The sequence below is a fragment of the Lethenteron reissneri genome, chromosome 49 (genome assembly GCF_015708825.2).
Source record: "Lethenteron reissneri isolate LAM-NWPU_2019-01 chromosome 49, ASM1570882v1, whole genome shotgun sequence".
Taxonomy (NCBI): Eukaryota; Metazoa; Chordata; class Hyperoartia; order Petromyzontiformes; family Petromyzontidae; genus Lethenteron; species Lethenteron reissneri.
This window is the reverse complement of record NC_083827.1, coordinates 3,049,359-3,062,916: the sequence shown is the minus strand read 5'-3', so window position 1 is coordinate 3,062,916 and position 13,558 is coordinate 3,049,359. Positions and strand designations below refer to the sequence as shown.

At 49.8% G+C, this 13,558-nt stretch overlaps 1 protein-coding gene across 3 annotated transcripts in view; it reads right to left on the bottom strand.

Moving 5' to 3' along the window:
• LOC133354960 (protein Jumonji-like) overlaps positions 1–13,558 on the bottom strand; it is a 35,849-nt gene that overhangs the window by 12,006 nt on the left and 10,285 nt on the right. For all 3 annotated transcript variants that reach the window (XR_009756652.1, XM_061572198.1, XM_061572199.1), the window contains exons 4-13: positions 11,856–11,961; positions 9,547–9,851; positions 9,196–9,447; positions 8,498–8,871; positions 6,314–7,892; positions 5,125–5,316; positions 3,858–3,973; positions 3,064–3,243; positions 1,895–1,987; positions 1,248–1,366 (exon numbers count right to left, since the gene is read on the bottom strand). Coding sequence is in view for 2 of the 3 variants with exons in the window: in XM_061572198.1 (XP_061428182.1) it covers positions 1,248–1,366; positions 1,895–1,987; positions 3,064–3,243; positions 3,858–3,973; positions 5,125–5,316; positions 6,314–7,892; positions 8,498–8,871; positions 9,196–9,447; positions 9,547–9,851; positions 11,856–11,961 (3,316 nt within the window). In the remaining variant the exon portion in view is untranslated. The remainder of the gene's footprint in view (positions 1–1,247; positions 1,367–1,894; positions 1,988–3,063; positions 3,244–3,857; positions 3,974–5,124; positions 5,317–6,313; positions 7,893–8,497; positions 8,872–9,195; positions 9,448–9,546; positions 9,852–11,855; positions 11,962–13,558) is intronic.

The window sequence follows — 13,558 nt, the reverse complement described above, 5'->3', positions numbered from 1 at the left end:
ACATGGCCAAACCAAAAAACTTTTCGAAATCACCAAAATAAAGCCATAAGCAATGTAACCGTGATCATAGGAACCGTGACCGAATTTCACAATAAACGACATAAACAACATGTACCACCAAACCCTGTAGCCACAGCTGGCTGCATGAGTCACTCCACAACTGCATAATGAATAATGAACTAACAGAAGCACAAACATGCACACAGGTGGATAGCAGAGTGGTAACAATTGTGCCTCCTTGCAGGCGCTGGGTTCGATTTCTGATTCGGGTGCCTTTCTGTGTGGAGTTTGAATGTTCTCCCCCTGTTCTGCAGGGGTTCCCTCTGGGTTCTCCAGTTTCCTCCCATAACTAAAACAAACATGCAGTTTAACTGGTATTGGGCAAATATTTAAATACTGACAAATCATATGCAAAATTACTCAACCCGAGATTAGACATTGCAACATTGTTCCCAACAATGTCTACTAATTAAATGGCTGAAAACATCTGAATATACACAGGACCGGTGGAGCTGGACCAACCACCCAGTTGCCTTTCAGCTTGGTCTGTAGTTCCTCAGCGATTGCAAGATGGAAATTATAAGAACGGTGCTAAATAAAACTTAACATTGTTGGGTTTATTATCATTATGGACAAAATCTTGGAAGAATCTTCCTAAGAAAAGGAGTCTTGAGATTTACGTTCGGCTTTTCTGGGCAAACGAGCATCATGACGATAATCACTAATCCTGTTGGTATCCCATTCTAGTGCAGGAGACAGGATCGTGGGGAGCTGCGGTGCCGAGATGTTAACTACCTCGCCTGGCATACAGGAGGTTGTACGTATGATCCAGACCCTGAAGCCTGTATATTTAGAGTTTGCATGGCTCTCTTCCCGTAGTCGTGTGGATTTTTCTCCAGCTTATCCGGCTTTTCCCTCCACATGTAGAATCAACATGCACTTTAGAGTATTTGGCTGCTATACATTACCACACGATAAGCCACTTCGTTGAGCTATCATTTGTGGCCAGGTCGCTTATGAAAAAGAGCTACATAGCTCAGTGGGCCTTACCTGGTAAAATAAAAAGATTAATTTTAGCTTAGTTAGCATGAGAATCAGCCAACGAAGAATTACAAATCATACTCTGAGAGTATGAAATTTGAGTATCATTCCCACGGTAGTTGGCCAGCTACGGGCGTGAGCATTCATAATGTCGGCTGCTTTGTGTGTAGTCACATGGTGGCGAGCCGGTGTCCAGGAGACATCACCTTGAGAAGGGCTCGGAGCGGCCGATTGGGAAGCCGCTGGACACGAAGTTTGTGTCGACTTTGCCGCAGTGCACGGACACGTGCATGTCCTGGTTCTGAACGATCTCCCAGTACTTTTGCTGAAACGAGCAAAACGAAAACGCACGTTTCCACAGTCGCGGGAAACTGTGCCGGCTCGACGCTTGCACCAGGCTAAACCCGTGAGCTCGCGTTGCTACAGCTTACTTCCATGCCGAACCAATCCCAGGCAAAACTGGGGCAATTAATTATCATTACAATTACAGCAGCATCGTTAGCTGAAATTAGTGACAATATGTAATTACAATTGCAAGCGAAACAAGTAGATCTGGCTCCCAGGAACCTGTATTTGTAGCCGCATCGTACGCTCTTTCCCAGGCCAGAGTGTGGTGTGACCGTCGAGGGGTCAGTGTCAGAGCAAGATGCGCGCACCATGATGGGAGAGGATGGGTGGGGCTTGGTGACATCATCAGTATGTGGGGGAGACCGCCGCTCTTAAACAGGATCATTTCCATAATTCTTAGTTGATCAATCAAACAAATCGATTAATCGTCCCAGCCCTACCACCCACGTTTAGGATCCCTTTCAAAAAGCATTTACAAACGAGATGCATATCCACTGCATCTCACCTCGATGAGCGACGCCGACGGCTCCTTGCTGCAGTGAGTGCTCAGCAGGTTCCGCGCCGCTCGGTAAAACGCCGTCAGCGATACCGACTTTCCCTGCGAGGTGGTGGGGGGAGGGGGGGTGAGAGTGGGCAATTCAACGATCCACCCATGAAATATCACAAAAAAATTACCAAAAAACTCATGGCCACATATGGATTAGCTCAACAAAGTGGCTTATCACACGGAAGTTTATAGCAACCGAATACTCTACACGCACATTTACAAACGTGGAGAGAAAAGCCGTTCATGACCAACTGCCGCAGGAATGGTACTCAAATTCCTTACTGCCGGAGTATGAATTGTGATCCTTCTTTGGCCAATTCGCATGCTGACTAAGTTACAAACTAAACTTTTAATTTTAACAGCTATATAGCTGATAGCTCATCGCAGTGGCTTATCATGTGGAAATGTATAGCAGCCAAATACTCTAAACGCATGTTGATTCTAAATGTGGAGGGAAAAGCCAGAGGATCCGGAAAAATCCATGCGACCACGGGGAGAATATGCAAACTCAAAATATATAGGCATCAGGGTTGGGCGTGAACCCACAACCTCCTCCATACCTTGTGAGGTAGATAAACGATTCTCCCTCTCCGAGATTCGGTGACGAGTCACAATTCTTGGCCATGATTCCATTTACGTATTTTTGTCTTCTTGTCCAAATCTATACCGCTTGTGCTTCTCGGCGTCGTGTCACGCGAGGGAGAATCCATTCCGATCTCTCTTAAAGAGAAGTGCACCCCTCCTCCATGTTAGGGAATGGCTCACAGAAGTGGTTAAAATAATTACTTCTGAAATCCCCTCCAAGTGACCTATTGTCCAAACAGTATGGGGCAGTTCATTCTCACTGTCTGCTGCAAAGGGCAATAATCGTCGCATGATAATCAAACCGATATTTTAAATTCTCAGCTCGATTTTTATCCTGATTGTATGTGCGTATGTTGAACTTCTTTCGCACCGTACGTAGCCAACCGTGCCAATCGGAGATTAAGTGCAGAACAAATCTAATGTGATATGGTCCCAGCTCAACACTCTGACCTCATGAGCCAACCTGGCGAGGGTTGGCTGACCGACGATGTCAGAAGGTGGACTTCGCCGTCATCACCAACGTCGTCACCGTCATTGCTTACCTTGAAGCACCACTTGTGCACGTCCTTGAGCACTCCGCTGTCCCTGTGCGTCTCTTTGGGGGGGTTCGTCACACCCTCCCCATCCTCCCCGTCGCTTGGCAGTGGAGACATCCCATTGGAGGACACTCCGTTCCGCACGCGGCTCGTGAGTCTGTTCCACGGTTTGAAGCTAGCTCCGAGCTGAAGAACACAATGCCAGGTCACGGGGTTACTCAAATTGACAAGAAAAATTTAGCTTCTCCTGCAGCATTTGTATAGTGAAAATTATATTATCCAAGGCCCTATTATACTCTGCTCCTGCTATCCTTGACCCCCAATAATTTAAATGGGTGGGAGAAACATCACGTGTAAGCCTGACTGAGTGCCTTTATATATATTTAGGTCTGGCTGCTCATGCAATTGATATCTCTCAGCAGGTTCCCTCAAATGTTATGAGCACAATTTGGATTTAATCTCAAATTATAACCCAACTGGAAGACCACATCAAAGTATTACCTATAGAGTCAATGCAATAGGCCTGTTTCCACCAACACCAGATAGCGGTCCTTCTTGCTTTATAAACAGAACTTCATCACATGTCAATCCTGAGACACATAGCCAGATGTCTTAGACCCAAGACCTAAGGTGATACCAGTTCAGTGTCTTTGACATAGCCATCATCAGCCTCCTGAGACAGACACAGATTTGCGGTACCAAACCGGGGACCCAAGAGGTCACCGATACCAGCTCAGCGTCTCTACCGTGGACACCGCAAGCGACCACCACGACGGGGGTTTGATGACGACAGCGCTCACCCCGAGCCCCTCAGGGATGTCTCCCTGGCCCTGCTGTCCCTCCAGAGCCCCCCCGCGCGCCTCGATCCGCTCGCGCTCCGCCAGCACCTCCCGCTCCAGACCGCGTCGCTCACCATCTGAACACGGCCGACGGACACATTGGCATTGGCTTCCGGTTGCTGAACGGATACATGAGGTCACGCTCATTACACACAAAGCGCTTGCCACAAATACCTTGCTGATATCGTCAAGGAGCATAAACCATCGTCATGCGAACTCCGGTCATCTTCGCAGCGGCGCCTTTTGTCTAACCATCAAACAAAGACGGTCACTGCATCGCGTGCTTTCAAATGCACTTCTGCGGCTGTCTGGGGCGCTCTTCCTTCCGACATTAGGAAGTCACTGGAGCTATGCACGTCATTTAAATCTAAATTGAAAACGCATCTCTTTAGAACTGCTTTTTTGTGTCTAGTTTGTTGTCTTTCCCCAACACCTCCGATTGTCATGGTTGGCTACGTACAGTGAGAAAAAAGTTCGACATACATCATACATACGCACAATGACGCACTCACGTTTGAACACAGCCGACAACAGAAATAACCGCAAGCATCGAGGCATAGGAACGCAGCCCATGTGGGAACAGGGATATATTCGTGTTATCCTATTTATTTTCAGTAATTCAAACAATCGGTAGCCTAATTGATTACGCAACTAATCAGATATCCCGGGCTCTGATATGCACTTTACTGACCGGGGCAAGCACTGATGGATGTGAGCTGATGTTTTTCCCCCAACTAAAAAGGTTTGAAGCGCCCACAAAATGTCACATCTGGTTTTTCATGTTTTTATTTATTTGATTTTTGTCCTTTTTTCGCGTCTGTTTTAGGTTCTTGCTCCAGGTGACAAGAGCTTTGATGCGCATTGTTGACGACGGTGATATGGGTGGTGTGGTTGATGATCCACGGACGAAACTGACTGACGATCACAATGACGTGGGTGGTGGCGGTCGATGCTTATAATTACATTGACGCCGCTGTTGCTGACCGCCCAAAACTCTAGATCAGAGGTCAGCAACCTGCGGCTCCGGAGCCGCATGCGGTTAGTTAATGACCGCTTCATAACGTTATTTAATAAGAACTACAGTCTTGTATTCACATTGCATTGCGGCTCTTGAAATAGAGTTATTGCTGAATAAACAAAAAATGTCTCTTCTTGTTATTTTGATTGCCAACCCCTGCTCCAGATTGATCGCTTTACACGGGGCTTCATGTTTCCCTCTCCTCCTTACCTGGCAGGCCCTCAAACGCGAGTAGATAGCGGCAGTACGCCTCCTGCAGCCGTGCCAGGCGGTCCTGGGCGGCGCGCGGAACTCGCAGCGCGTCCGCCAAGCGCTGCCACGCGCGAGCGTCGCGCAACTGCTGCATCCCGCCCAGAGACTCCATCAGCACCGACAGCGAGGCCAGGTCCAGCTCGCAGCCGCCTGAGAGGACGGGGAGAAAGACCGGACGAGGTGGAGGGCGGTGGCGTAGCAATTTCGGTGTCGAACGAGCGAAGGCAACCATTTGTTTAGAGAAAGGAAAATGGCCAAGAGGAAGGCCAAAAAAATAACTGGCGAGACGTAATATATTTTTATGTAAAGGTCACTGAAATAACATGGGATGATGCGGACCAGCTGGCTGGAAAGCAGAAGTTGTGGCGAGGATGTCTTGCCCAATGTGCTGCAGAGCAAGGGAAGGACCGAGGTTTCCGCAGCCAGTCATCATCCAAGGGCGCTCTTCCGGGTTAGGCAGTATGTGTCGCATTTCTTCTCTCACTTTCGCCACGCACTGCTCTGGGCATCTTGAGGAGTTTTACTTAGAAATCTCGCTTGGTCTCCACCATTATCTGTTGTGTGGTTTTGTAATTGGTTCTATATAACTAGGTCCTGGATGGCTCCAATAATTCCCAGCTTCCTGTCTGGGACATTCCAAGCAGTCTGGGCACAGCATAGCGAGGCGGAAGCTTGAGAGAAGAAATGCTCAACGTGTTATCAGAGCCCAAAAACGACACTTTGATGAAGGATTTAATTCCATGGCATCTTGCCAGTTGTAATATTACTTTTAGTTCTCAAATTTAAAAAAAATCTAATCACAGGTCACAGCACTGACCTGAAATACTGAAATCCTGGGCTGGAACCTGTTTCAGCCACCTGTGATTAACTGGATGTAGTTAGTGGTCAGAGTACATTCCTCACCGACTCAATAAAAAAATTTGTTCTGCACTTAATTTGGCTAAATTCCAGCATTGAGAAGTAAAAATATTAGTTTGACTGGTCGGTATGCGATTGAACATCGATCTTTGTAAGAGGGCAGAGGTGACCAGATATTTGAAGGGAACTCAGAATTAGCTCTGTGATATCCGCTTGCGCGCCCCGTTTCATCTGTGGAACTAACACACTCCCGCCAACCCACATTCGCCACTTCCCATGCCACGCTCACCGATGAGCGGTAGCTCCTCCAGCGCGATGCCCTGGCGCAACAGGTGCTTGCGGATGCACGCCAGCCGCATCTCGTTGGGGCCCCAGCGCCGGCCCAGCTTGTGCACGTGCTGCACGCGCGTCACGAAGCGCATGTCGTCGCTGAGCCGGCACTCGGGCCTCCAGCAAGTGGGCGGCGCTACGCGGCAAGCGCCCGTCTCCTCCACCTCCGCCCGCGACCGTATGCCCTCCACGTACGCCAATGGGTCCAGGAACTCCCGCGCTGTCGGGTACAGCACCGGCACCTCCGGCAGAGCCTGCGCCAGGAACGAGGGCGCGGCCGATGCCGACGCCGACGCCAGCGTGGGCGACACGGGCGTGGGAGCGGGCGCGGCCCGAGGGGCCGCCGGTCGCTCATCGGTCTCAGTCTCGTCCCCACTGGCAAGATTGCTGTTGCTGCGGAGACGCTTGCCATGCGAGCGAAGCGTCAGCGGTGGCTGTTGCTGCTGCTGGCGGCCGGGGTCAGCGTCAGGAGCACTGCAGGCGCGCCGGGGCCTCTGCGCCGGTCTCGCACATGCCGGGAGAACAATGGCACTGGGAGCGACCGGAGGAGGACCCCTCGTCCCCCGCTGCTCGTCGTCGTGCTTCGCAGAGTCGGCCGAGGGCTGGGATGGGGCCGGATCGGGTGGCGCGGCGCAGGCCCGTGAGCTTTCACCGTCGCCATCGCTTGCGGTGGAGACGGCTCGCTCGACGCTTGCCCTCCTGCGCCTCCGTCGGGTCTTGCGGTCGTTCTCTCGGCCAGCGGCAGGATCGTCTGTCGGAACCTCGCTGGTAACCGAGGGCTCCACACTCTTTTCTCGTTCTTCTTCGTTGCCGCCTGAGCTGGGAATAAATTCTCCGGCGAGCTCGACGGTGATTGCCGACTGCACAGCTTCGCGGGGCGAGGCCCGTGGTGGAGAAACGACGCCAGTCTTCTGCCTTGGTGGTGCCGGCTGTTTCTTCCCTTCCACCTGGAAGACAGAGTTCGCCATTTCCTCCAGCTTCCTCTTCTTGTCGGGCAGCGCCGACTGCTGCGGACGCTTCTTTTGCTGCTGCTGCTGTTGGTTCAAAACAGCGCCGGCCTTTGCCGAATCTCCGGATGCCCTCCCTCTAACCTCCGCCGCTCTCTGCCTGCGCGTCATGCGGGTTCCGTTTGCTTCTTCGGCATCCGTGTCGCTACCGCCGCCGCCACCGTGACAGCGGTGCAGCCGAGCCAGACCGTTGCGGAGCTCCTCCCTCGTCCTCGGAGACTCAACGGGAAGCGCGTGTCTCCTCCGCATCATTTCGCGCGGGGGCCCCGGATCAGAGTCCGGCTCGAGAGAGCGCAGCCGGCGCCGCGCCGCCCTGGAGCGACCCCGGGAGACGCCGCCATCGTCGGCGGCTACGGCGGCTTCGGGCGCGCCGGCCGGGCTGCCGGCGGCGAGGGCGTTGAGGGCGGCGGCGTGGCGGGAGGCGTGGCGGGCCGAGCGACGAGAGCCGCGAGACTCCCTCTGCGCGGGGCCCTGGCTCGTCTGCGGGTACTGCGCTGGCACCGCCGACTTGGAGGCGGACATCTTGGCGGCCTGCGCGCAGGCACCAGAGGCAGTGATGGGACTGGGCAAACGGACGGTCGTTTACCGGGTTTCCAACGTTTCGATGACTTAAAAATCACCGATTATTCTAAAGATCATTGCCTTGGTTTAATTGAGAAATATATATCAAAGGATTTTCATATTGTTTGCATAAGATATTCACACACCCGTTTTACTTTCACCAAATCAGATGTTGAGAGAGGTGACGATCAATGTCTTCAGCTGTCATAACATGTCTGCCATTATGATATTTAATTATTATAACCCACATGCTGTCAGTTGCGCAACAAACAAATATATAAAAGGAACCATTTACCCGCCATAAAAAAAGTTTTGGAGGAAAAACATTTGCTGAACAATAATTTAAAGGATACTGGGCATATATATCGTACCTGAATTATTGTGTTTGTTATTTTTGTAACATATGTTGGTCAGCAAATAAAAAATGGGAGCAATGAAATCCAAGATCGAAATATAACGAAGCTTTTCTAAAGGAGCGATACGGATACCGCCTACATATCGCACGACGTATCGTAGTGCTGTATCGCCACATCTCTGCGGCCCTAAAATCGACGACGCCAATGAGGCAGACTTGCCGGTCTGTAGCCGGCGTCCCTGTTGGCCACAGCAGGAGCCTCCTCCACGTGGCTGCCGTCGCCCCTCCCCGCGTCGCCCTCGCCCTCCTCGGGCCCACGGCCGTTCCACCCGGCATCCCCGCGCCAGTCCGGGCCGCGCTGGCGCTCCCCGCCGCCGTTCCACGCGCCACTCCCGCTGGCCGCGACTCGCCCAGCCCGTTCGGGCCTTGGAGGCTCAGCTGTTGGCCCCGTGTCGCTGCCACCGCCGCCACCGCCGCCACCACCTCCGCCGCCGCCGCCTGGCTCGGCGCTGCCCTTCTTGCGTGCGCTTCGCCGCTTCTCGCCGAGAATGCCTTCCTCCGGCCAGATAAGCTCCTTTTTGATGTCTGCGAGCACTGGAAGGGGACCCCGCAGACAATCCAATAGATTGGCAGGCGTGTACAGGAGACTGTGGTACACCCAACTCTTCTAAAAGATTGTCTGCCCAAAGTGGGGCAAAATATCCTCAACAGGGGGCTCCCTCCATAGGATATTTCAGATTTGCTTGTATAATGCAAAATACGAATTGTAACACTAAATCAAAAATATTACTGGTATGAATATACTAAGTGGTGTTTTGGCTTTATAATTATCAAATCATCGATATGATTTTATATCTTTGTGCTACAGTATTGCGTCAATCCGGCCTTGGCGATCCTGCTCACATGCACCCCACTTACATGGGATCGCATTTCTGCTGGGTGGGCTCCTTGGCGGTTTCTTTGGGCTAGGCGTCGGTGGCGGAGTTGGTGGTGGTGGTGGTGGCGGCGGCGGTGGAGGCTGTGTTGGCGGCACGGCGACGGGAACGATTTTCTCGGGCGAAGGACCCTTGCTGGGCCGTGTCGCCACGTTGCCTTGCGTCTCCCGTCGCGGACGGCTGCTCTCCGGGGTCATGCCGTAGTAGCGCAGGGAACTCGGCAGCGCGGAGGAACCTGCGCTCCCAAACAACGCGCCCGTCACCACACCGCTACGACAGGGCACGCGACCCGAATCGAGAAACGCAGCGTTATGGGCGACGCAAATGGGATCACCTCGGAGGCAGAGGTACGTGAGGAAGTCCTCCGTCTTGGGTGTTTTCTTGCACAGGTCTCGCATCCGCCCCTGCACCGCGCCAGGGTAGGGGGCGCGAACGGACCCCGGGTACGAACGGGGACACGGACCCAGGAGGAATGGTGGCTGCTGCTGCTGCCCGAAGCCGAACGGCAACGGAGAGGACCTCTCGAACGCGTCAACGCAGCGGCCTGCCAGCCCCATGGAGCCGGCGGGGGACGTCGGCGAGCCCGGGCAGCCCGGCGGGTAGATCTGAGCGAACTTGCGTTGGGCCTGCATGCGTGGCCTGGCCGGGAAACGAGCAGCGATGTACGTCAGGCTTCTCTCATGCGTTCTTCCCAATTATATTTTTCTATGACTCATTATTTTGCTTTGCGTCAGGAAATGAGCTTGACTGAGCCGTGACCATCGATTCACTACACAATAGAATCCAGTCCAATCACAGGCAGCTGAAAGCTGGCCTTGAACTCGAAGTGTTTGCGAATCACTCTGTGATTTTCTGATAAATTATCTTCCAATAGCACTATCAGCAAGGAGAACTTGCTACCTCGGATTAGACTGGGCCAAGAATAGTTATTGTAGAAGTTATTGTAGTTGCTAAACCAGTGGTTCATAAAACCGTTCTCGGACTCACAGCCACTACCAAAATCTACAGATATAAAAGAAGCAGGGTAACAAAGAATTGCACTTAAATATCCTTCCTTCTAATTATTTATATTGGCCTGTGAAAGTCCAAGTGACAAATTACAAGACTCTAGCACGGTGAGAACTATACCGTGAAGTGTGTTAACCATTCGCCATCAATATGTTGTCATCAAATAGAATCACCCACGCCCCATTTCGTCAGATCTCTGCAGCTAGGCAGTGTTGAGTCTGGGCCTTGCTCGAATGGGCAACCGAGATGCACAACACAGGTGTTTGTATAGGCTGCTGTGGGACTACGTTGTCAGTAAGAAGTGTATATTTCGATTTAAAGCTTTCGTGACTGCAGGGATTCATCTTCTTTGTTCTTTCGGTAAAGTCACGTGAAGACGGCTGCTTGCGTTGTAGCCGAAACGTCATTGAGAATTATTTTATTATGTTTTATTTTTATTATTTTATTACTTCCCTTCTACGTGACTTTACCGAAAGAACAAAGAAGAAGAAGTGTATACTTCGACGTTCCGGCAGCTAAGCTACCAACCATCACCAACGCACACTGGACCGGTGTGGTGAAGCCAAAGTAAGAAGAAGCCCTGTATTGCCTGCTCGTGCCACTGCTGGCAGAAGGGCACCTACTAGAGAGCCCTTCGAGAGAGTCCTTCAAGAGAGTATTTGGCCTACTCTTCCACACTGGCCAAACGTCTTGGTAGAGAATGGATTACTCACACTTTTGCCCATCACACGGGACCTGCAGTCCGACTATCTGTGCTATACCCAGTTATGCTGCTGGGTGAACCTAAGATGGTGGGGGGGGGAGGTTATAAACTTTATCTGCATTGCAAGTCTAAACTAACCTATTTTTAACCACTTTTTACACGCTTTTATTTAACTCACTCCTCAATTCTTGTAATAAAATTTTTACCCACTCCATGTCATACTGACAATACTATATTCTATCATAAAAAATATTTTTTTTATTTAAAAACTTTTTTTTACACGCTTTCTATTAACTCACTGTTGTTGTCGTTGTATCCTCAAATCTTGTAACTCAATTTTAACCCACTTCCCTATGTGATATCGACTGCAAACTTGGTATATGTATGTCTTACAGTTGACAATACTATATTCTATCATTAAAAATAAAATATTTTAAAACAATATTTTTTTATATGTTATGTTTCGGCTTGGGTCTAATTGTCCACGCTCAACTGACGTTGGCTGTAAATCACCACGGTCCCTTACGTTATGGCAAGCTTCGGGCCCACTTCTTGGAGTCGTGGAGTTCTTCCATTACTTATAGGGTACATTTCATTAAAGCGTGTTTAAAAAATAGATTTTTAAATGACTTAGATTTTTCCAGGTAATGCCCACTTAGTTATATAGCTGATTTTCAGAAGTGACCTGGCCACAAATGAAAGCTCAACAAAGTGTATTATCATGTGGAAACTTATAACAGCCAAACACTCTGAACTCATATCCTCAGCAGCACCCCTGGAGTCGTGAAGTATGATCAATATAACCCCTGCACGGAGGTCCTCATCTAGCAGTGGATGGATTCACACGTCCACATGTACATCGGGCAAACCCAACACCGACCGAGGTTCCGTCTCGGACAAACGCCGCCCGTGTTTGAGAGCGTGACCCATACCAGGTGACAGCAGCCAGGGCGCCGACGGGCCTCGCTCTGTCCACAGTCTCCTCCGAGTCCGCATGGGAAAACACATCCTGCCGCTGCAGCACCGCCGCTCTTGACACTGACAGCAGCAGCAGCAACACAATAGCAACCACAATAACAGCAAGAGCAGTAATCGCATTATACGCATTGCACGGTTGGCTACGTGCGGTGCGAAAGAAGTTCAACAGACATGCGTACAGATTGTAGAGAATCAGAATCTCTATTTAGACTGGAAGAATCTGATGAGCTATGCAGCTCTTTCACAGATGCCCAGTAGGGGTGGGTCCAAAAGTTACAAACACCACAAGAACAGATAGGAATGTAAAGTATAGGAAAGCTAAGCAAGTCACTAAATATAAGTAAATCTTCATATATATAAAAGGCAAACTTGTGATTATGTGTGTCTGTTCAAAATGTTTAGCGGACTTCCCGACATGCAACAAACTTGAAATTTGCCATGTGGGTACTTTCCAGACTGTATACCATGCAAAACTTAAAAAAAAACTCACATATTTTTTTGGGGGGGGCGGGGGGGAGCTCAATAATGCATATATTTTTTGCACGGCAAGTGAGCTGTGACGTCAAATCTGTCACGTGACCCGCGCATGTGGAAGCGTAACGCATTGTAGTGTAGTGGTTAGCGTGCTTCGCTACGAACCCGGCGACCCGAGTTTGATTCCCGCTCACGGCCACCACCGGTGCCAATTATTTTAACTGGTCCTGGGCCTCCCCTAGGTCGACTCAGCCTAAAACGAATAACTGGTGTGGTGTGTGAACATCGCCACTGGGGAGACAAAGGCGTCCGGGCGTGGTGAATCCAAGTCCCAGGCGAAGCCAGGTAGTAAAACTAGTAAAGTATATAAGTACGAATTGCATAAGTACATCAATTCCTGCCGATTTTTCAACACCAAATGCAATCTTGGGCAAGGCAGCAAAACAAAAACAGTCCCAAACTACACCAAGACAACACACAGTAGTCCTTCAATACAACTGCATGTTAACATTTAACTATCGATACAGGGGTAAGGATAAAAGTTACAAAAGACATTTGCAAATGTCATTGTGTCCAACACTAATATTCTGCTTCAGAATATTTTTTGAAGGAATATTTATGATATTCAGGGAGGAAACAAGGTTGTTCCAAAATGTTGGTCCTACAACGACGAAGGCTTTGTCACCCATTCCAATTCTTGTTCTTGAGAAAGTCAAAAGGCCACGAGATGGACGTCTTAGGTTTCTTGTGTTTGACAAAAGGGTTAACGAATTAGCAAAGTATAGTACAGATTTGCCAGTAGGGATTTATGGATGAATAAGGCCCAATATAGATTTATTCTTGCATCAAGTGAAGTGAGATTGGATTTAATGAGGTCACCATGGTGAGTCTTGTATGGTACATCCAGTGCAAATCAAAGAGCAGAATGATAAACCAGGTTTAGTCTCTTTCAGGATTTCATTAGTAGCTGATCTCTAAGCAGCATCATAGGAGCCAACGATTGGTATAATGATATCTTCAACAATTTGCAGGCAAAATCTAATGGGAAAACAATGTTTGTTTCTATATAAAAAACCCTATTGGCTGACAACATTAGAAGATTTAATGGCAGGCTTATTTGGAGTGAACTCTTTAGGTAATGTGTTCCTAGCAGTAGAAAGCAAATCACAGAACCAATGCCATA